Below are 20005 nucleotides of genomic sequence, written 5' to 3'. Positions count from 1 at the left end.
GCATTCTGGGGGCTACCAGATGGCCTGCTGGGCAGCCATGCCCTGGGCTCCAGGGGAGACCCTGGTGTAAAAGAGAGAAGGAATCTCCTGTGTGCTTCCCCAATGCTTACAATAGTTAGGGCTGGCCAGGGTCAGGAGCTGGGAACTCCAGCAGGGTCTCCCACGTGGATAGCAGGGACCAAGCACTTAACCCATCACCTGCTGCCTCCCAAAGTGTGCATGAGCAGCAAGCTGGATTGAAAGTAGAGGTAGGACTGGAGTCCAGCCATTGCAGGTGCTCCAATATGAGGACCTGACCAACGTGCCACAGTGCCTGTTCTGTGTTGGGAGGGGCTGAACAGCTAACCTGGGGACACAGTGGCTGCAGAGTGAAAGCCTGAGGGGGAAGGGCAGGGATGTGGGAGAGTGATCATCAGGATCAGCATGGAGAAGAGGCCTGTGGCCTCTCAAGGGGAAAAGTGCAGGATGCCTTTCCCCAACTTAGAGCAGCCTCCATTGGGCCGTGGCGTCTGTGGACAGCAGGATGAACACCGTCTAGACCAGAGGAAGGGCTCAGGAGTGGGCGAGGGGAGGCGCCCCCCCTGGAGGGCTTGTGAACATTCTATGGTTTGGGGTCCTGGAGTGAGAGGTGAGTGGGAAGGGCACCAGGCTGGCCAGGTACCTCTGCTGTGGAGCTCCAGCCCTCCAGTAGGTGACTGCACGTCTCAGAGCCTGCAGGTTTGGTCAGGAGCAGAGAGGTGCTGCGAGGTACCAGGGAGGAAAGCACTGTGCCAGTTGCGGCTGGCTCTGGCCCTGCCCCTCTGCAGCTGCTGCTGCTGTCCCGTAATTATGGCTCTGTTCCCCGGGGCCCACTGTGTTGCTGAGATTGTCTCTGGGTCTCGTGCTGCATTTGCAGAACCGTCCCAGCCTCCGATTTAGTAACTCGGACAGGCCTGTCTCAGGGAGAAGGTTCCCCACCCCCACTTGCCACTTGGGTCGGAAGGAGGAGATACTGGGTCCCTGGGAAGGAAGGGGCATTGTCCCTAAGAATGTGCAGTCCATGAGGGTGGAGGAGAAGCCAGGGCTCCCCCTTCCAGGTGCTTTTCCAGAGCTGCCTGGTGGGCAGGGTGGGAGCTCCAGTGGTTGCTGCACCCCCTCTGCTGTAAGGACCAGTAATGCCAGGAGCTCCACCTCAGCATGCTCCCTGGTGCACCCTCTAGTGATGTGTGGGTGAGCAAGTTGTGCATGCATCTGAGAGCCCTCAACCCAGACTCTCAGGACCATTGCTGATCACATCAGGGGTGAGACTGTCTGGGCCACACACCCACAGAGTGGCTGTGCGCCAAGATTCACCAGTGGAGGAGATTGTGCTTTCAGTGGATCGGTGTTGCACTAACTTTTGTTTTATAATTTTTTTAAGTACAGTTTGAATAGCTCTTGTCTATGATGCTTGGGACCAGACATATTTTATTTATTTTTTTTCATTTTGGAATTTTTGCTCCTGCATGATGAGAGAGCATAAGAATGGGCTCATTCATTGGTGTTTCATAGTCCAGAATTCATTGATGTTTCATAGATGTGTAGCCTGAAGATCCGTTTACATTTTTAGTGCATCTGTGTTTGACACTTCAAGGAGATCAGGTATGGGATTTTCCACTTGAGATATCACATTGGTGTTTACGAGGTTTCTGAATGTGGAGCGTTTTGGATTTCAGATTTTTGTATTAGGGGTGCTCAGTCTGTCTGATTTGTATACCATGAAATCTGTGCATTGTATGACTCAGCTATACGTTCACAAACCAACTTATTTCTTCCTATATATTTGCTTGTTTAATGATTTGTGTATTTACTTACTGTTTTGAAATTATGGAATGGGGGAGATCTTCCATCCACTGGTTTATTCCCAAAAGGGCTGCAATAGTTGGAATGAGACCAAACTGAAGCAAAGGGTTTAGAATTCCATCTGGGTCAGTCACAGGGGTGGCAGGGGTCTAAGCACTTGAGCCATCTACCACTTCCACTTCCCAGGTGCCTTTGCAGGGAGCTGGATTGGAAATGGAATAGCCAGGACTTAAACCACCATTCTAGATGCAGCATGCTGGTATCAAGCAGTGGCTTAACTTGATACAGCACAATGCTAGCCCCTAGTCCGATATTTTTTGAAATTTCTGAAACTATGTTTCAGATTAGTTCTTCAAACATAGCTATGTTGTTCAGTCCACCCATGTGTCTAGATCCACAGTAGCTTGGATATATCTTGTGTTATGGAGTCAGAGGGATACAGGGTTGGGCTCCACCCTTCAGCCCTGTGACTTTGAGCCTGGTGGTGTGCACTGTCCCTTGGCCTTGTTTGCTCGACTGTAAAATGAGCATGGGAGGGCTGTGCAGGTGAGTACGTGGTAAGCCGGGGGCCTATAAAGCTTATGTCCAATCTGGGAGGCAAGACTGGAACACTGGCAGAATGACTGGGCGACAGGCTCCCCAGCAGTCTGGACTTAGCTGCGCAGGAAGCATCTAAACCCTGAGCCTTCCCTGCCCGGACACTGGTCCTTCCCCCACCTTCTGCATTGTTCTTTTGTTCAGAGAGACTCCATGTCCATCTCTGTGTGACCTGATTAACTGAGTCACGTGTCAGTGCCGTCTTCACTCCCAATCTGTGGAGCTCAGACTTACTTGGCATCGGCTGGAGCTGTGAGCTCCATGCCATTCTGGTCCCCACCACAGCCCCTCCTGCCCTGCGCAGTGGGCCCTCTGCTGTGCCTGCTAACCCAAGATGTGCCCCCAGCCTGCCTCAACCTCCGGGTCTACAGACATCCCTCACCTGCCCCTCCGAAGCACCTTCCTTCCAGCTCTTCTAGCTCCCACCCATGCTGGCCCCACAGACAGGGTCCATTTGGTCATGCCTAGGCCCTGGCTTCATGCTTGGACAACCTGCCTGGGCAGCGGGCCAGACCAGGCAGCTGGGTAAGCAGGGGGAGGTGTCTGATGGAATGTGAGGGACTTGTGTGGTTATTACTTTAACTCAAATGCTCTGAACAGCCACAGTGAGCCTTGGGCTTTTTGGTTTGTTGAGATACTGATCAGCTGGGAGCCAACAACACCTCTGCTTGCATCCCTAGTTCTCAGCCAGGCCATGCCTCCCTCCTCCTCCAAGCAGAACCAGGGTCTCTGCTTCCTGCCGCCCTCCCTCTGGGGAGACCCCACCCTCTGGAGTTCCTTTCGGTCGCTGCCTGCTACCTAGCCTTTCTCACTCTGAACTCTTGGGTTTCCTGCCAGGATTGTGTACTTTTGGCACTAAAGCAGGGTCTAAGGCCTCTTATTGTTTAGCTGGTCTGTGTGTGTACAACTTGTTTGCATCCAGACACCGAGTGTCCGGGAAGTGGGGTGCGTGGCTGGTGCATGTGGGTAGCTCCTGCACCACCTGGTGTGTTGCTAGGCATGCAAAAGGCACTTCATATGGAAAGCGGGTGACGAAAGCCAGAATAGGGGCGGGGGGGAACTGTCATTCATTCTTCCGAGAGCGTCTCCCTGGGATGTGTTCTTGGTCCCAATCCCAGACCCTGGGTAGAAACGGAAAAGGCATGAGGTTGAAAACCTTGGTGACAGCCACATGGTGAGTGACAGGATCCACTGAGAACTTAGCCCAGGTGTCCTGGTCTCAAGCTGAGGCTGCAGGTGCCTTCTGCTCTGTGACAATTCTTCCAGTTGGGGTCTCCTTGCTGCCTCTCAGTGTAGGTGTGCTTGGCAGTGCATGCATTCTTTGTGTGTGTGTGTGTGTGTGTGTGTTCGCGTGTGTGCGCGAGGGTAGCCAACAGTTGTCCAAGCAAAGCCTGCCAAATCCATAGAGTAGTTGTGGAATACGTGAGCTTGCGTGTGAAGCCTGGGGGGGATGGCCCCCTTCAAGATCAGCCAGACACATGGTGCTGCTGGCCAGGGTCCACTGGGCAGGACACAGAGCTCATGGAGGGTGTTGGGTGGAGAACCCCAGAGAGCCTGTACCTTACCATTTGGGCCCCATTGTTAGGGAGCGACTGGGAGGTCTCGAGGAGTCCTTTTCCAGGGCAAGTGCATTACCTTCTGGAATCCCCCCTGCTCTGCCCACCCCATGGTGAGCCTGAGCATTTGGCAGCCCCTACCTCCTCAGGGCATCTGTGCTATTCCTCGTCTCCCCTGGGCCCTTGTATTTGGGTGGGCTAGGGTGTGGGGCTCAGGGAGCAGACTGTCACCTCACGCTGCACCCTGCCCTCCAGCCAGAAGAGCTGACCAATGCCCTGGAAATCAGCAACATCGTCTTCACCAGCCTCTTTGCCCTGGAGATGCTGCTGAAGCTGCTCGTGTATGGCCCCTTCGGCTACATTAAGAATCCCTACAACATCTTTGATGGCGTCATTGTTGTCATCAGGTGCGCCACTGCCTCCTGTGTGAAAGCCAGAGTGGGCATGGGGGGTGAGGCTGGGATCATGAGGCTTGTTGCCCCCTCGCCTGGCGTTCTGCCAGGCACCCCCATGCTCCACACTGCGTTCTCTCTCTTGGCCCCACCTGGGCTCACATCCTCTTCCCCCAGGCTTGGGGGGTGAGGACTGGAAAGGTAGCTTTGAAGAGAGCAGTAAGAGGAGGAGGTCCTGCTTACAAAGTGTTTGGAAACTCATGTGGATGTAGTGGTAACTTGCTTGAGGGGTTCCAAGACCTGGGGAAAGGGCTCCAGGTCCCACTCTCCCTCTCTCACCAGCCCAGGGCTAGGAGAACTGCTTTGTTGCTTTTTGGAATCAGTTGCTTTTTGGAATCAGTTTTAGATTTCATTAGGAGAGAGCAAAGCAAAAGCAAAAATTCCATAACCTGATGTGCTTGCCTTGGCCGGAACTGGGAGAGGGCTGCCGGCTGCTGTGGCTGCCAGGAGGTGATCTGGGGTGGAGGGACCTGGGGCTGCCTCCACCCTGAGACCTCGCTGTCCCCACGGCTCCTTTCTGGAGGCCCCAGGTGCACAGTGTGCCAAGGGTGCAGGTGTGCGAGTGCTCTGAAAGGAGGGGCAGAGAAGGGGGTCGGTACAGGGGCTGAAACTGCACCGGTCCTCCTGCCCTCCCCGCAGCGTGTGGGAGATCGTAGGCCAGCAGGGGGGCGGCCTGTCGGTGCTGCGGACTTTCCGCCTGATGCGGGTGCTGAAGCTGGTGCGCTTCCTGCCGGCGCTGCAGCGGCAGCTTGTGGTGCTCATGAAGACCATGGACAACGTGGCCACCTTCTGCATGCTGCTTATGCTCTTCATCTTCATCTTCAGGTGAGCGCCACCAGGGAGGTGGGCAGGGGCTGGGCTAGGAGGGCTGGCAGGGATACTGGGGATCCTGATCCCTGCCCATGGCTCCCCTGTGTGTCCTCAGCATCCTGGGCATGCACCTCTTCGGCTGTAAGTTTGCATCCGAGCGGGACGGGGATACACTGCCGGACCGCAAGAATTTTGACTCCCTGCTGTGGGCCATTGTCACCGTCTTTCAGGTGCCAAGGGTGACGGGGGCAGCCAGGGTCAGGGGCAGTCAGATACCCTGGGTTGGGGTCCTCACCCCTGTCCTCTGCCCCCAGATCCTGACCCAGGAGGACTGGAACAAAGTCCTCTACAACGGCATGGCCTCCACGTCATCCTGGGCCGCCCTCTATTTCATCGCACTCATGACCTTCGGCAACTATGTGCTCTTTAACCTGCTGGTCGCCATTCTGGTGGAGGGCTTCCAGGCGGAGGTGATCCCTTGCCCTGCCCACTTCAGCCATCAACTACAGTCCCATCTTCCGTGGTTGGGGAACAGGAGGAGTTGGTTGAACCTCCTTCTCCCTCCTCTATTGTGTTGAGCTGGGGAGGGGGAGGAGATCCTATAGGAAGTGCCCCTCTGACTGAGCAGGGGTGGACAGCTGTGAGTCTCCTTATCATGTGATGGTTGAGTGGGGTCTTGGGCCAGGGTTAGCTGCTTGATGGCTTTTGTCTCAAAATCAGCGAGACTGCCTCAGCAAGGTGGGGACAGGATTGGGGGAGGGGACGCAGGGGGAGGAAGCTGGGAGTCAGACCCCAGAACTCGAATGCTCTGTGGGACCCATTGGAGCCAAAGGGTGCAGGAGGTTGATGTGTGAGTCCTGAGAACTCGGGCTGAACTGATGGAGATGCCACCAGGGCCCTGGGTGGGACTGAGCTGCCCAGGGTGAGAAATGAACCCAATTAGCCACGGGAATGGCAGAGATGAGCGTCCTATTTCCAGCCCAGCTCAGTCACCGCCGTCACAGGCAGCGTCATCAATTAATATTGATTTACATTGATCCTGCCCTTGCTGTGCCAGGGCACAGCCTGTGCCTAGAGGACCCACAGCTGCTGCCGTCCCCACCCAAGCTCTCAGGGTCATGCCTACAACAGGCCGCTTGACCCAACCTAGAAATGCTGCAGGTTGGACCGGGAGATGCTCTTGGTCCAATTCTCTCCAGGTGACCCGGATGGAAACTCCCGCTGCGGCCTGCTCTATAAATACCCGGCACATGGTGGAAAAACAAAAATCTATTTTCCGACTCTTGCCTGGCCCTGCCAGGGAGGGCTGTTCCCCGTGGGCTGTGCTGGCTGGTGGGACGCGAGTGTGCGTTTCCCACACCGACCCCTCTCCCTGTTTCTGTTTGAATTCCGTGGCTGTCCTCACTGGCAATGCTTCCTCTGCTGGGTGGCAGCAGGGGCAGCTTGTGGGGAAGGCAAGGGAAGACATTGGCATCCCACCACCTTGCTGGGACCCCCTGTTTGGGACACAGATTTTGGGGTTCTCTGAGGCCTGTTACCTTCTGCCATAAGAACCAGCCTCTCCTTGGACTCTTGAGAGATGATGGGTGATGATCGGGGTGCTGCTTAGCTCCCTTATGAATGGCAGCTTCTGGCAGCTAAGGTTCCCTGGGAAAATTGCTAGGAAACTCAGAGTCAAGTGGGGGCGGGATGGAAAACACCCCCCTGTCTGCTCTTGTCCTCTGCACCATCCAGCCAGCTGCTGCCTTGTGTCCCTATGGGCGCCACCCTCCCCTCCCTCCCGCCATCTCTGGCCCTTCCACCAACACCTTGTTACATGGGAGAGCAACTGAGCTGCCCGTTGCTAGGCAGCAACAGAGACTGAGTGTGGGAACCAGGCCACTCGCCTTGGCCTGGTCACCATGGCCCTGCTGGGGGTCTTTGGACAGCCGTAACTTGGAGGATGCCAAGATTTTGGTGGCCACACCCTCCTTGAAGTGCCTTTGTGGGCACGTGGGATCTTGGGTTGTGATGCTTTGCATCTGGGGTGGGATGCAAAGGAGATTTCAAAGTGAGTCCTCTCTATGGGAGTGAGCAGCAGTCAGGACATTGATGTGCCTGTGCGAGAGACTGAGCCAGGGGCTGCGCTGTGCTGTACTTTACAGAGACGTGGGAAGGGGAGGTGTTGGTTGATGCCAGTGACCTGAACACCTCCAGGGGCTCTTGCCATCTGCTGTAGAGTTGTTCACAGGCCCACTGCTAGCAGGGAGGGGTCGGTTTTGTCACAGCACAAGAAGCAGCTGTGCCCTGGATGAGCCTCCCTGCTCCTCGCCCTGCTATCCTTGCCTTCCGTGCCAGAAGGTGGAGGCAGAGCAGAACCTGCATGACTTCTGATGTCCTGACTTGCAGGGGGGCAGTATCTGAACCCCCATCTGTAATTCCAGTGCATACTTAGTTAAATGAGCAGGCAGTAGATCCTGCGTGGGGCAGTTCACCAATGCAGAGCCACATCCCCAGTACCACTTGTCCATCCGTGCCGACTAGGAGGGAGCTAGGAGGCCTCTTTCTGCCCCTTGTTGCATCCCATGCTGACCGTTCCTGCAGCCCTGCTTCCCACCCTCCATGCCCGTCCTCCCCGAGCCTAGAGCCGAGGAGAGAAAAGCTATGTTTTGAGCTGGAGATCCCAGTCATGCCACTTGGGGCACTTTCCCTGACCTCTCTAAACCTCACAGCGAGCGAGCGGGGCAGATGAAGCTGGTTCACAGTGCCAGGCATGTTCTCCGTGGATGCTGGCTCCGGTCAGGGTCTTTGAGGGGCTTTGTTCCTTCCTGCCCTGTCCCCATCTTCTAGCCTCTGCCCATACCCTTCAGATTCGTGCTGGCCTGGGGGCCGGTGGCTGAATTCTGGAAGGCTGCCCTGTCCCCTCTCCTGTGTCTCCCGCCCCACTGTACTGTGGGTTTTGGCATCCCTTCTCTTCTGACGCTGCCTGCTGGCGTCCGAAGGCCCCAGCGCCTGTGACCAGTGCGCCTCCCCTGCCTCCCCCCCTCTCCCTGTAGGAAATCAGCAAACGGGAAGATACGAGTGGACAGTTAAGCTGTATTCAGCTGCCTGTCGACTCCCAGGGGGTAGGTACGCAATCCTGAGTTGGCATGTCCCTGTGCCCCGTGCCCCCTCCGCCTCCATGTCTGTGCTCATGTCACGCTCTGCTGCTGTGCAACTGTGGTGGTCATTGGTGTTGTGAGGTTTGCTTCGATTTTAAGTCCCTTTCCCTGGAGGACATGGGAAGGAGGTGCCTCCGAGCCTCTGCCCCCAGCACCACACACAGGGCACGGCTCCTGTCTACTGGCCCGCCGGACAGGGCCAGGGAAGGAAGGGACTTATAATCCTCTGTGTGCATATGTGTGGGGCACGGTCAGGACTGTGGTTGTAAGACTGCTCCTCATCTGTCCCCTCTACACCCTCCCCCAGGTCCCTGTAGGGGGAGCTTACTAACTGCCTCCACTCACGGAGATGTTCTGGGAGGACATGGACATGGGATGTGACTCTTGCTAGAGGCACCAGAATTAGAGTCTTGGGTCCCCTTGTCACACCCAGTGAGGTCCTGCCAGCAACTTGGGGTGTGTCCCTCCTCTGGTCCCTGCATGGAGCCTGTGCCCTGCTGTTGTTTGCACCAGCACCGGAATTTGGGACAAAGCCAGGATCCCCCCACCCCCCGCAAAGGACCCCACAGTGCTATGCGTCACAAGCAGCCCCCTGGAGATTACACTTGATAATTAAAGGCCTCGTTAGGGATGTAAACTGAGTTAATGAAAATGATCCCCCGAGATGCCAATTACCCAATATTTATGTCCTTATCAAAAGTAGCAATCAAGTATTTTTTTAATAACTTCTTAAGGAGAAGTGTGTAATTACTGGGGAACCTACTGACCTGCTAAGAAGGATGAAAAAAACTGTCCCAGAGACAGGGAGAGAGGTGAAAAAAATTTTTTTTTCAAAAAATGGGGCCGGGGAGGGATAGGGTCTTGGGGAAGGGAGGAGGCAGAGGGACCCCTGGCACTGAGCTGTGCTATCTGGGGTCTGCGGCTTGAGGGAGGTGCCTTGCGGAGCTGAGACAGGGACTCCCAGTGGACTTTGGGAATTGAGGCTCCAGTGACCACTTCCCCCATGCCCCCAGCTCCTTTGAGCTGTGCCATCTGCCTGCCCAGCTACCCCTAGCCACCCACCAATTCTGGTAGTGCTTTGTGCTGGGGTTAGCTGTGACCTTTTCAGAGGTATGAACACGGGAAGACAAAGGCCTCAGGAAGCCTTGGGTGGAGTGGCCTGTACCAGTGCATGCCCTGTGCCGTGATGGCTGGTTCTGTGGCCTGTGTGTGTGTGTGTGTGCGCGCGCGCGTGCGCGCGCGTGTGTGTGTGTGTGTGTGTGTGTAGAGACCGTAGTCCATTATGGTGACCCCTGTTTGGCTGTATCCCTGATAACCTGCTACTCCCCTGCCTTAGGGAGATGCCACCAAGTCAGAGTCGGAGCCTGATGTCTTCTCGCCCAGCCTGGATGGTGAGGGGGACAGGAAGAAGCACTTGGCCTGTGAGTACCTGCCTTATAGGGGCAGCCTCTGGCTCCCAGGCTGCTGTGAGTGGACTCAGGGTCTCTCCTCTCTCTCTCTCTCCTCCCCTTCCATTGCCCCCACACCTGCTGGCAGTGGTGTCCCTGGGGGAGCACCCAGAGCTGCGGAAGAGTTTGCTGCCTCCTCTCATCATTCACACAGCCGCCACACCCATGTCGCTGCCCAAGAGCAACAGCACGGGCCTGGGCGAGGCTCTGGGTCCCGGCTCCCGCCGCACCAGCAGCAGCGGCTCCGCCGAGCCCGGGGCAGCCCCCGAGATGAAGTCACCGGTAGGGGTACATGCAGGTGGGAGATATTTGGAGGAAGAAGGGATAGGACGGGGGTGGGGACAGGCCCTGGACTGTGGGCTGGATGGGCTCCAGGGGAGTCCCAGAGTTGGTGATGCAACTGTGACTTTGGAGACAAGAGGGCAGGTTCTCCTGGGCCCAAACTGAGTAATCTTGGACAAGAACTGGATCTTGCTGAGCCTCTTCTGTCAGGTGGGAGAAGGGTGCCGTATGTCTAAGATGTATTTATTTGTTATAGGGCAGTTACAGAGACAGGAAGAGAAAGCTAGATCTTCCATTTACTGATTCCCTTTCCAACTGAAGCTGAGCTATGCTGAAGCTTCCTGCAAATCAGCCTCATGGGTGTAGGTGCCCAAGCACTTGGACCATCTCATTGCTTTCCCAGGCCATTAGCAGGGAGCTAGATTGAACATGTAACTGCTGAGACTAGAACCAGTGCCCATATGGGATGCCAGTATTACAGGCAGTGACTTAATTTGCTACGCCATGATACTGACCCCCCTCACTTTTAGTTTGTTTTTATAATTTATTATTATTATTTTATTTATTTTATTTTTATTGGAAAGTCAGGTATACAAGAGAGGAAGAGAGACAGAGGAAGATCTTCCATCCGTTGATTTACTCCCCAAACAGCCTCAAGGATCAGAGCTGCGCCAATCCAAAGCCAGGGGCCAGGAGCCTCCTCCCACGCAGGTGCAGGGTCCCAAGGCTTTGGGCTGTCCTTGACTGCCTTCCCAGGCCACAAGCAGGGAGCCGGATGGGAAGCAGGGCTGCCGGGATTAGAACCGGTGCCCATATGGGATCCCAGCACATGTGAGGCAAGGACTTTAGCTGTGAGGCTACCATGCCAGGCCCTATAATTTTATTTTAAGTGACAAATAATAGTCTTACATATTTGTGAGGATACCCTGTGTCATTTTGATATGCATATTATTGAGTGATTAAGTCAAGCTGATTAAGCTAACCACTGTTTCACATACTTACTTTTTTGTGAAAACATTTAAAATCTCCTCTCTTAGCAATTGTAAAATAAACATAACATTATTACCCACAATACTCAATATGCTGTGCAAGAAATCTCAAAAGCATTCCTCTTATCTAACTGAAAGTTTTATCTTTAAAAAAATTCTTCATAAAATTCAAAATTTTAAATAAAAATAAACTAAAAATTGTTTTTTAAAAAATATGACTTTCCAGTAAAGATAAATAAAGCTTTAAAACAGTTCTTTATTTTTGAGAGGCAGAGCGGCAAATGCAGAGACAGAGAGATCTGCCATCCATTCCCCAAATGCCTCCCGCAGCCAGGGTTGAGTCAGGCTGAAGTTATGAGCCAGGCGGTTAGCCCGGGTCTCCCGTACAGATGGCAGGGACCAAGGGACTCGGGTCATCACTGCTGCAACTCCAGGTGCACGCTAGCATGCAGCTGAATTGGAAGCAAGGTCTTTCTTGAGTCTAAGACTTGGGCTGTGGGATCCACATATCCTAAGTGACTTAGCAGGCCCATTTTTTTAAAAAAAAAAATTTCTTTATTATTTATTTGAAAGGCAGATTTATGGAGAGAAGGAGAAATAGAAAGATCTTCCATCTGCTGGTTCAATCTGCAAATGGTCACAGTGGCCGGAGCTGAGCCAATCCAAAGCCAGGAGCCAGACACCCCCTCTTTGTCTCCCACATGGTGCAGGAGTCAAAGGCTTTGGGCTATCCTCTGCTGCTTTCCCAGGCCATAAGTAGGGAGCTGGATTGGAAGTGGAGCAGTTGGGACACAAACCGGTGTCCATCTGAAAGCCGGCACTGGCAGGTGAAGGATTAGCCTATTGAGCCACTGCACCTTTTGACCTACATCTCCTCACTGCCACCCCTCCGGCCACTATCCCACTTTCTGCTTCTGTGAGTTTTACATTTTTGGCTTCCACAGAGAGTTGAGATCATGTGGTATTTGTCTTTCTGGGCCGGGCTTATTTCACTTAGCCTCTTGGTGGCTTGTCGCAGGATTTCCTTCTTTGAGGCCGAGTAGTATTCCATCGCGTGTCTGTGCACCACATTTCCTTTACACAGTCATCTAACGATGGATGCTTCTGTTGACTGCATGTGTTGGCTGTCGTGAATAGTGCTCAGCGAACATGGGTGTGCACCTACGTCTTCCGCATACTGATTTTAAATCTTTTGGACGTATACCCAGGAGTGGGCTAGCTGGATCATATGGTAGTTCTATTTTCAGTGCTTGGAGAAACCTCCGTAATGGCAGTGCTAATTTACATTCCCACCAACAGTGCGTCGGGTTCCCTTTTCTCCACACCCTCAACAACCCGTTATCCATCTTCATTTAATCTGTTATAGCTGCCATAGCAGGTGTGAGGTGATATCTCATTGTGCCTTTAATCTGTGTGTCCCTGATGATTAGTGATCCCAAGCCTTCTTTTGTGTATCTGTCACCATTGGTAGATCTTCTTTGAGGAAACATCTATTCAGGTCCTTTGCCTGTTTTTAAAATGGGGTGTTTTCTTGCTGTTGAGTTGTTTTATGTGCTTCTTGCCATGCTTTTCCGCCCCCGCTCAGCTGAGGGAAACATTTGAGGAATAAGCACCATGGCCTTCTCTGTAGGACAGCTAAGAAAGAGGAGGCACAGAGAGGTTTACTGTCTCCCCACAGGTTGCACAGCTGCTTGGGTCTGACCCCAAGCATGAGTCCTGGGCTTCTGCTCACACAGCTCTGGAGATGATAGGGTGCCAACAGAGGTTCACAGGTGAGGGAGTGTACATGAGGGTTCAGGGCCTTGTCGCCCCTGGCTGAAACCATTCCGTTCTCCTCACCCTTCAGCCAAGTGCTCGCAGCTCCCCGCACAGTCCCTGGAGTGCGGCCAGCAGCTGGACCAGCCGGCGTTCTAGCCGCAACAGCCTGGGCCGCGCCCCCAGCCTCAAGCGGAGGAGCCCAAGTGGGGAGAGGCGGTCCCTGCTGTCCGGTGAGGGCCGGGAGAGCCAGGACGAGGAGAGCTCGGAGGAGGAGCGGGCCAGCCCTGCCGGCAGTGACCGTTGCCACAGGGGCTCCCTGGAGCGGGAAGCCAAGAGCTCCTTTGACCTGCCGGACACGCTGCAGGTGCCTGGGCTGCACCGCACAGCCAGTGGCCGCAGCTCTGCCTCTGAGCACCAGGACTGCAATGGCAAGTCATCTTCGGGGCGCCTGGCCCGGGCCCTGCGGCCCGATGACCCCCCATTGGATGGGGATGACGGCGATGACGAGGGCAACCTGGTGAGGTCCCTGTGGGCACAGTGACCTTGAGAGTGGGGAGCTGTGCCCAGCCCAGCAGAGAGCAAGGAGTTACCATGCCAAGCCCTTGACCTTGACCATGACTTCCCAACAACCCCTCTTCCCCTCTGCCTGCCCTGCCTGGGGCTGTGGCACTGCGGTCCGGGAGGATATGAATGGCTTCGGGCAGATGCATATGAATCTTTCATGGCCCTCCCCCTGTGACTCAGAAAGACCCATCACTCATCTCTCCAAACTGGTCCCAACCCCCTTTCTCATCTGGACCTCATCACAAGCTTTGATTTGGCAGCTTGTCCTTATCCGTCCCTCTTCCCCACCCCCAGTGCTCCTGTCCCATTTCCCTAGAGCTGTGGGTTGCAGGGACTGAGACCGCAGGGTTAGCTCGGCAAGAGCCACTGTCTCCTCAAGGAGGTGTATGTTTGAACAGATAGATGCCCTGGGGACAATGTTTGGTCACTGATGCTGCTTCCAAGTCCTGGGGGGCGGTGTGTGTGGAGGGGACGCAGGGTAGGGGCAGGCAGAGGGCTGGGCTGGAGGCAGGTGTGGGCCCTGAGGAGAGAACCTACAGAAGGGGAGCAAAGAAGGGAGGGGAGAGGGCCGGCAAGGTTTGTAGGGGGCTGGGGAGATGGTTTTAGGAAGGAAGGAAGAAAGCAGGGTGCTGAGGGTCCACAGGAAGACTGGAGACCTGGCACAGCTCACACTGCAATGTTCACCCCGCAGAGCAAAGGGGAACGGATCCGAGCATGGGTCCGGGCCCGGCTCCCTGCCTGCTGCCGCGAGCGAGACACTTGGTCTGCCTACATCTTCCCTCCTCAGTCGAAGTGAGCAAGGGGGCTCTGCCCTGTGTCCCACGATGTCATCTAGAATGCTATAAGTGACATCCTGCCCTAGGGGTGTGGGGAAGGGTTGCACCTACCCCCTCCTAGCCTGGATTTTTGTCCCCATGCAGGTTCCGCCTCCTGTGCCACCGGATCATCACCCACAAGATGTTTGACCACGTGGTCCTTGTCATCATCTTCCTCAACTGCATCACCATTGCCATGGAGCGCCCCAAAATCGACCCTCACAGTGCTGTGAGTACCCAGAATCACAAACAAGCTCGCGACGTCCCATGCCATCCCAGGTCCTTCCTGGAAGTACCATCCAGAGGAAGCACCAAAGGCAGGATGGCTGGGACGGTGACCCTCCTGCCTAGAGTCATGTGGCAAGAAGACGAACACTGAGATTCTCCCTGGGGTCTCTCAGACTCCACACCTTGTTTATGGTCCCTCAAGATGCATCCTGTACCCTCTTTACCTCAGTTTCCTCTCTGTGATCCACCAGCTCAGCTGGTTGCTCTGTTGTACTCTGGGCTGTCTGCGGATGGCATGCTCCCCCAGGGGCCACAGGTGTGTGAGGCTCGTGTGGTCCCTTGAGTGTCATGGTCCTGCCAACAGGAGATGGCCCCAGCATGGCTGGAGTGGTCCTGCCTCCCTTTCTCCCAGCCAAGGATCTTGGTCTTGATGGTGACCTGCACACAAAGGGGGACATGGCACACAGCCTGCCCCAGGGTACTGCCAGATAGGACAGGGAAGCTGCTCGTTGCTCTCTGTGCTCCCGAAGACAAGTAGGTCTTCAAGGGCTGTCATGGGGACGTTGTCACTTCTGCTTGGCTGTGAACCTGTCAGTCTTTCTCGGAAGGGGGAGAAAGACCAGAGGCCTGAGTCTTGACCACAGTGCCTGGGGCCTGGCTTGTTCCCGTGGGTCCAGCAACTCCAAGAACGGTCTCTCCCAGGCCCCTCCTTGCTGGTCCTACAGGGCGGGTAGGTGTGCTTCCCGCCCTCCTCCCATCCCTGGCACTTTGTGCCATTGCCTGGAAATGGCCAGAGGTCCCCTCGCTCCTCTTCACTGCCTCCCACAACTCCGTGTGTATTCCGTTAGGGAGAGTTCCGGCCAGCCTGGATGGACTGGACAGAGCTGAGAAGAGCAGGGGCTGGCGAGGGCTTGCTAGGGGATGGATCACCAGCCCTGAGGACCCCCCGCTGTCCCCATCTTGGGCTTGGAGCTGGTCCCTTTGCCCTGAGCTGCCCTCTCACAGGGCTCTCTGCCCCTGACTCCCAGTCTCCAGCTCTGTCCTGTGCTGGCTCTGCCACCCCGCAGCTACAGACTCTGGCCCCGAACCCTGGGCATTGCAGCTGCCCCTGCCCTGCCCTGGCCCATGTCCAGTATCAGTGTGGTGGCCGGGGAGCCCTGCTGTCCACAATAGGAAAGTGAGTGAAGAGGATGGAATTGCAAATCAGGATGGCATGGCAGGGGTCATGTTAAATCTTCCCCACTTGGGACTCAGTGAATGGGGTCTGGGCTGTGGGACTCACGTGCCAACCTTGAGTTGCACCTCATTGCCTGCTTGGGGCCACATGGTGTGGGCAGAGCTGGGCGGAGACTGTCCACAGAGCTTGGGGCCTCACCCGGGCTGTGTGTGTGTGTGTATGGCAAGGGAAGGGTGACGTCACTGAACAACCTCATTCTGTTTCTGGCAACTGTGTGCAGAGGTTGGGTGGGGAGTCCTGGTGGGCAGCACCTACCTCCTCTCTCTTGTAGGAACGCATCTTCCTGACCCTCTCCAACTACATCTTCACCGCAGTCTTTCTGGCCGAAATGACAGTAAAGGTGATGGGCATAGATGCCATCTGGCCTGTCTGGGTGGGGGTGGTATCACTATGGACCTGACTGAGGGTGGGTGGGTGGGATCTGCAGGGAGAGTGACGAGTGACACCGTGACTATGGTTTCCAGGTGGTGGCACTAGGCTGGTGCTTTGGGGAGCAGGCCTACCTGCGCAGCAGCTGGAACGTGCTGGATGGGCTGCTTGTGCTCATTTCGGTCATCGACATCCTCGTGTCCATGGTCTCAGACAGCGGCACCAAGATCCTGGGCATGCTCAGGGTGCTGCGGCTACTGAGGACCCTGCGCCCACTCAGGTAAGCCCACCTGTCTGCTAGGCATACTTCCTGCCTCCTCACCAGGGTGACCTGCTCTTCAGGGCCACTTGGTAGACACAAACCTTATTGTAACTGTAGAAGCTGTTCTTTGTTTGGTCTTCCTGGGACAACATCTGGCCCACCCCAGAGTGACAGTGCTGTCCTGACAGGCCCTCCACACCTGGCAAGGTTCTGCCTTTTCAGGGAGCCCCTTTAATCAGGAAGCCCTACCCCAACTCAGGTGTCTCAGTTGGGCCGACTATGACTTACTGGTGAGGCGTCCTTGGGTGGGCTTTTTCTCTCCCTGCTGCCCCCTACAAGTCTGTCCTTTGGACCACCACGGCATGCCCCCCCCCCCTTCCTTTGAGATCAGTCCCCTCACCACAGCCCAACTGGGTGATGTGTTTGACATCCCGAGAGCCGGGTATTTGGAAATTATCAGCTATGGGTGGGATGGGAGGGGGAATGTTGTGAAAAGGAGCTTCTGCCCAGCATTCACACAGTGGTGAACCCCCGCTCCACATCCTGCCTCCCAGCACCCAGAAGGGATCCTGCAGGGGTGGGTTTAAGGACCTGTCTGAGCTTAGAGGACCACTCTCAGGAGCTGCCTGCCCTCCCCAGGGTCATCAGCCGGGCACAGGGGCTGAAGCTGGTGGTGGAGACGCTGATGTCCTCACTGAAGCCCATCGGCAACATTGTGGTCATCTGCTGTGCCTTCTTCATCATCTTCGGCATCCTGGGCGTGCAGGTGTGCAGGACCTGGGTACCAGGATTGGGGAAGTCCCAACAGGGCTCTCCTCTTGCCTCTTGGGTCCTGAGCCTTCAGCAGCCCCTGCCTCCTTCTCTGCATCTCTCTTGGCCTCCTGGGCGCTTTGCAGAAGGGCTATGAGCCTCTAAGAGGAGAGCTCCAGGGTGGACCCAGGTCTGAGCAAGGCTTCAGGCTTTCTTACTCACTGGCCGGTACCGTGTGCGGGGGGGATCTCCTCCCTTCCTTTGCTTGCTTTGAGCAGGGCGGGCTGCAGGCCAGGCTTGGGAATCCAGGACCCGACAGCTGGGCCAGGTTAGCGGCTGCTGGCAGGCAGTCGGCGCAGACCCCAGACAAGGCAGGAAGTGGGGGCTGTGATGCAGGGGAGGGGGTGGGGAGGACTGGCCTCCTGCCCAGGGAGGAAACTTGGCTTTGGAGGTAAGAGAGGCAGAGCTGCCTGCAGGAGTCATCAGATGCCTGGTGGGGCTGGCGGGGAGCTGGGGAGCCCCTCCACTCTGGTCTGCCCATGCCTCTGCTCCAGATGCTTCGTCTGCAGGGCAGACAGCTGGCTGTTGGGGCAGCGTGGGAGCCCCTGTGGCCACTAGCCGCCCCTCCCCTCCCTTCTTCTCTCAGCTTCCTGGGATGTCCTCTCTGCCCTGGGGAGAGGCTGTTCCCTGGTTTCCTAGAAATTCTCTAGCCCTAGGACCAAGCTTCACTTGCCAAGGCTGTGGGGTGCCTCTGTGCTCGCGCCTGCCACACACACACATGCCCTGGAGCCCTTTGGCTTACCAGAGTGACCATTGTTGCGCCCCATCCTGGGCCTACTCTGGTGGCCTCAGTGTGTCCCCAGCAGCATACTCAGGCCCCTGGTCCTCCCTCCTTTCCCTCTAGTTCCTGCCCCATCAAGTCCTAGCCTGGCTGGCAGTGCAAGGAGGGTGAGCCTTCTGGGCCAATAGAGCTGGGCTCCAGTCTCCCTTTCTATCACCTGCTGGCTTTGAATTAACTTCTCTAAACCTCAGTTTTGCTCATCTGTAAAGTGGAATTGATGACAGTTATTGCATGTCCTCTCCCTCTCAATATCCGTAGATATTGTGAAAATTTAAAACCCAACTCGAATGTGACCACAGTCACCTGGATGGCTTGTCGTACTGTCTAAAGGGGCAGGCACTCAGCCTAGTGGTTAGGATGCCTGCATAGCACATCACAGGGCCTGGGTTTGAGTCCTGGCTCTGCCCTTTGATCCCAGCTTCCCTGGGAGGCAGGGCTGATGGCTCAAGTCATTGGCTTCCTGCCACCTACACCTGGGTTGTATCCCTGGCTCCAACTTTAGTCCAGCCCAGCCCCAATAAACAAACGGCAGGGAGCTCTCTGTCTCTCAGCCTATCCAATAAATTCAACCCCCAGCCCAGAGTGTGGGGTTCAGTGAGCTGAGAGGCCTGAGAATGTGCATTCCTAGCATGTTCCATGTGACCCTGGTGGGACAGATCCCCTACCCCCAACTTCCTTGAGCACTGCCTCCCTAACCTTTGGTGGGAGATGAAGGAGTGGTCCCCCTACTTTCTTGGTACCTGCCCTAATATCCTGACCTTCTCTGTGTAAGGAAAGGAAGAGGGTACAGGGGAGGGGAGAGCCTGGTCAGTGTTTCCCAGTTTGGCTGAGCCCCAAGCTGTGTGTGCTCAGGCCGCTGGGACAGGGCTGAGCTGGGGCTGGGGGCTCTGGACTTCTGGGGCCAGGCTTGCCTCACTCGGGCTCTCTGTGTGTGTCCAGCTCTTCAAAGGCAAGTTCTTCGTGTGTCAGGGCGAGGACACCAGAAACATCACCAACAAGTCGGACTGTGCCGAGGCCAGTTACCGGTGGGTTCGACACAAGTACAACTTCGACAACTTGGGCCAGGTGAGCTCCAGGCACCGAGGGAGGGTTGGTGGTGGAAAGTGTCAGGTTCAATGCTGACTCAGCTGGAGATCTGGCCCCTAGCTCCTCCCCCTTCTGTTCCACTGCCAACCTGGCCATGCCACAACTGTCCAGCTAATCTTTCGGCCTCTTTGAGAGCTGGGACTGGAGAGGGTCCGGGGGTGGCCGAGGGCCACAGAACTGCACGTGTGAGGTTGGGAGCAGACAGCACTGGACGTCAGTCCCCGCACACTGTGATGTCAGCCTGGTGACCCTGGACAGCTGACTTCCGGGAGTCTTGGTTTTGTCAGTTGACTCATGGGGCCCTAACAGCATCTTCTTGGAGTCACAGTAAGATACATTAGGATGACATGCATGCTGCCTCAGTATGCTGCAGGGTGCAGGCAGACAGAATCAAGCTCTCTCCCTCGTGTGCATGGAGAACCACAGAGCATGGAGAGGCCTGCCCAGTATTGCCCATTTGATTCCCAGACCCTCCTTGGGTTTAGTGTCAGGACTTTGCTCAGGTCATTTGCTCTGCCTGTCTGAGACAAGAGGCTGTGACTATCTCCCCTGCCTTCAGGCCAGCCAGGCAACCCTGAGACTAACCACAGCCTTGCCCCCTCAAGGGCTGGGAGACCCCCAAGCTGCCTCCAGGAGGGACTCTGAGGACAGCTGCTGGGTGATCCAGTCACACATTCTAGATTTCAGGTGGTCTCCCTCATTCACTCCCATCTCCCCTCCCCAGGCCTTGATGTCCCTGTTTGTGCTGGCCTCCAAGGATGGCTGGGTGGACATCATGTACGATGGACTGGATGCCGTGGGAGTGGACCAGCAGGTAGGGCTGGGAGTAGTTGGACTCACATTGGGGCTCAGGGCTCTGCCTACATAGTAGGTGCAGGAATTGAGTGGAAAGGACAAGACAGGTTGGTAAACACCATCAGAGTGGCCTAGCATCTGTAGCAGAGGCCCCATCCAATGGCCCATGGGCCCAATTGGTTCAGCTTTGGTTAGCCGTGACACA

The 20005-nt window shown here is 55.8% G+C and overlaps 1 protein-coding gene across 30 annotated transcripts in view; it reads left to right on the top strand.

Moving 5' to 3' along the window:
- CACNA1G (calcium voltage-gated channel subunit alpha1 G) overlaps positions 1-20005 on the top strand; it is a 60096-nt gene that overhangs the window by 23679 nt on the left and 16412 nt on the right. For 17 of the 30 annotated variants that reach the window (XM_041001826.1, XM_041001843.1, XM_041001837.1 and 14 more), the window contains exons 10-24: positions 4230-4381; positions 5066-5251; positions 5352-5466; positions 5551-5706; positions 8272-8340; positions 9713-9797; positions 9913-10106; positions 12942-13370; positions 14109-14209; positions 14338-14461; positions 15969-16037; positions 16162-16346; positions 16968-17094; positions 18859-18984; positions 19730-19819. In XM_041001826.1, the coding sequence (XP_040857760.1) occupies positions 4230-4381; positions 5066-5251; positions 5352-5466; positions 5551-5706; positions 8272-8340; positions 9713-9797; positions 9913-10106; positions 12942-13370; positions 14109-14209; positions 14338-14461; positions 15969-16037; positions 16162-16346; positions 16968-17094; positions 18859-18984; positions 19730-19819 (2208 nt within the window). The remainder of the gene's footprint in view (positions 1-4229; positions 4382-5065; positions 5252-5351; positions 5467-5550; positions 5707-8271; positions 8341-9712; positions 9798-9912; positions 10107-12941; positions 13371-14108; positions 14210-14337; positions 14462-15968; positions 16038-16161; positions 16347-16967; positions 17095-18858; positions 18985-19729; positions 19820-20005) is intronic. The other 13 variants (XM_041001840.1, XM_041001833.1, XM_041001844.1 and 10 more) reach the window with 2 other exon arrangements.

Source organism: Ochotona curzoniae, unplaced genomic scaffold (assembly GCF_017591425.1).
Source record: "Ochotona curzoniae isolate NIBS_2020 unplaced genomic scaffold, NIBS_Ocur_1.0 scaffold_2453, whole genome shotgun sequence".
NCBI lineage: Eukaryota > Metazoa > Chordata > Mammalia > Lagomorpha > Ochotonidae > Ochotona > Ochotona curzoniae.
This window is presented reverse-complemented; position numbering and strand designations above follow the sequence as displayed.